The 2,911-nt window shown below is 47.0% G+C and overlaps 1 protein-coding gene across 1 annotated transcript in view; it reads right to left on the reverse strand.

Moving 5' to 3' along the window:
* Positions 1-1,931: 1,931 nt before the first annotated feature.
* Positions 1,932-2,911, reverse strand: part of LOC308281719 (teneurin-3) — a gene marked incomplete at its 3' end in the record, with an annotated part of 198,473 nt that continues 197,493 nt past the window's right edge. The window contains exon 48 of the mRNA XM_080721996.1: positions 1,932-2,462. Within this exon, the coding sequence (XP_080578122.1) occupies positions 1,932-2,462 (531 nt within the window). The remainder of the gene's footprint in view (positions 2,463-2,911) is intronic.

The following is a 2,911-nucleotide window of genomic DNA, read 5'->3' on the forward strand; positions in this document are numbered from 1 at the left end:
GGACTGTATTCTACGTTTTCACTGCAAGGTGGCGCTAAGACGCCGCGCTACGCTATGAACCGTAGCGACCAGTGGCAAAAGAAAAAATTAATCTGCCATGCTAGACAATTCCGCTGTCGCGTTATCGAGGCTGCCACGTTATCGGGCACCTTGGCTATCTTTCGCCCAAAGTCTCACCCCGCGCCCCGGCCGATCGTGTGTTCCTGACATTCGTGTTTTTTTGCACACAACGCCGCGACGAATGTCTGTGGGCTTTAGTGCTTTTGGGACGTCAAGACTCCGAGCCCCGACGTCCTGGGTACTGGCCTGAGCTCCCGCCCCGCGGCATCAAACTGACACAGTTCTACGGGACCAGCAAGCCAACTTGGTCCAAGGAGAAGAATTATGTTTAGTAAAAAAAACAACCACCTTATAGGTCCCCATTTGTCACATAACCCACCCAAACCCCACGATATACCCCCCACGATCGCCCATGGTCCACCTTCAGTCCTGCGTCGTTGTTGTTGTTGTTGTTGTTGCTGTTGTTATTGTTGAAGAAAACCTTGATTGTACTGTCATTGCTGTCGAGACCTGAATAGTTTATAGACCTTATAAAAACAAAAGAAAAAAACACAGGGGGGTTGGGGGGAGTTTTGTCTTCAGAACTGACCAAATTGATTATAGACATCAGCAATGTTGTCAGAAAGAAGAAGTGGACGAACAAACAAAACCAAACAAAAACTAAAAAACTAAAACTAAAAAAACAACCACCCAGGAAAAAAGTAAAATTCTTTTGTTCTGTTCAGTTCATAGTCCATTCTGGTGCTGTTGTAGTAGTAGTAGTAATAGAAGAAGTAGTAGTAATAGTAGTAGTTGTAGTGGTATAGGTAAATCGTATGTAAACACTTTTTTTCCTTATTTTTATATCCCCTTTTTTGACGGAAGCAATTCCAGGGGAGTTTATATATAAAACCAAAAAAGCATAACAGAAAAACAAACAAAAAAAAACAATCTTTTTTCTTCTTTTTATTTTACAAATTGATGAGTCTTTTCTTTTCCCATGTGTGTCTGTCTCTCTTGGATATAGAGTCCACAACGGTTCCGTTTTGAACAGTTCCATTGAAACGTCTTTAGAATACAGAACGACATCCATCCATATTATGGCCATAGAGGTCTAAAAACCTGGAGCGCGGTCGGAAAACACAAACGTGTCTCGGACCCCAGAGACACAGTCTGTAAGCAGGAATACCGTACCAATCTAAATGCTAGAGCCATAAGCTGGCCGGGAGGGAGTCGGTTGGTCGGTCGGTCGGTAATTGCATTCTACGTTTCACTGCAAGGTGGCGCTAGACGCAGCGCTACGCTAAACCCCGACCAACCGGACACAATGGCTGGCCAAGGGCTGAGGGGGACGAGAACAGAGAGAGAGAGAAAGAAAGAAAGAAAGAAAGAAAGAAAGAAAGAAAGAAAGAAAGAAAGAAAGAAAGAAAGAGGGGGACAAAGGCATATATCTTGCAGACAAACTGCGTAACGTTCACAACGTTAGGCAAAACTGTGGACGGTGTATTGATAATGATTGTTACACCACTGACGAACCAGGAAATCCTACCATACCACCCTTGGAAAATGTATAAAAAAAATAAAATAAAAGAGAGAGAAGAATAAAGGGCCGTTTTAGAGTCTCAAGACAGTCTAGTCTCTTTGGCAGCCATTTCAGGGTTCATCACATTAAAACTTTTTTTATCGGCACATCATTTTAGCGTCTCCAAACTCCCCCGGTCGAGTCTTTCCCGATGGCCGATACGCGTGTCACATTTTAAAAACCCGGAACTTTTGGTGGCCACTTTTTTGTTGTTGTTGTTTTAAGATTCTGAGACAAGTCATTGGTTTTGTTGTGTGGATGGGGGTTGGAGATTTTCCAGCGCGTGTCGATCGCTGTCGTGGCGTTGTCGTTACCTCCTCCCGATCTCGCTCTGCCGCAGGAACTGGATGTTGTTGGCGCTGTCGGCCAGCTCGGGGTACTGCTCTATGGAGAGCACGTAGTAGCCGTCGTAGCCCAGCACCTTGCCGCTGCTCAGCAGCTGCCGCTTCTCCCCTTCCGTCCAGAGCCGCACCCCCTCCTCGCCGTCGCGCACGCGCCGCTGCTCGCGGGCCCAGGCGCTGGCCAGCGCGCGCTGCCGCGCCTGCTCCAGGATGCGCGCCTTCTCCTCGTCCAGCGTCATGCCGTAGCGCACGTGCAGGGCCAGCGCGCCGTGCTGCAGCTCCACGTCGGCGAAGCGGCGCGTGCGGCCGTTCACCACCGTGGTGGACTGCGACACGGTGACGTTGACGCCATTCTCCAGTGCCTTGCGGCCCGAGGTGAGGCGCAGCGCGCTCAGGTCGCTCTCGGGCAGGCTGGTCTTGATGAAGTAGTGCGTGTCGCGGCCCTCCACCGTGAAGTGCAGGTCCTCCAGGTAGAAGGCGTTGTTGAGGACGGCCGCCACCTTTGGGAGAAGGAAGGCACTCGTGTTACTCTGATTACTCGCTCTGGATGTTTCATATTAATAATCTAAATCTGCAAAGTAAATAACTTAAGTTATCAAATAATAAATTGTAGTGGAATAAAAACATAAAAGAAAGAAGAAGTACGATATTTGCCTCAGAGATGTATTATTATCTAAAGTATTGAAAGATTTTCCCTGTCCCATCAGGGCCTGACATTGCTCTATTATTATATCTTTATTGGATATAACACAAATTTAACGTCCAACCAAAATATCCTAGAAACTTGAAATTATCCTCCAAAACATGTACAATGATTATTACATTTTCATGCTGAGCCGTTAGGGCAACCACACGACATGGCACTTTAGGGTGAGGTCGCTTTTCGCCCTTAGGCGTCTTACTGGTAATGTATTTAACTTATGACATTTTAATCAGCCACATCCCACCA

The sequence above is a fragment of the Nannobrachium achirus genome (genome assembly GCF_963921795.1).
Source record: "Nannobrachium achirus genome assembly, chromosome: 3".
Taxonomy (NCBI): domain Eukaryota; kingdom Metazoa; phylum Chordata; class Actinopteri; order Myctophiformes; family Myctophidae; genus Nannobrachium; species Nannobrachium achirus.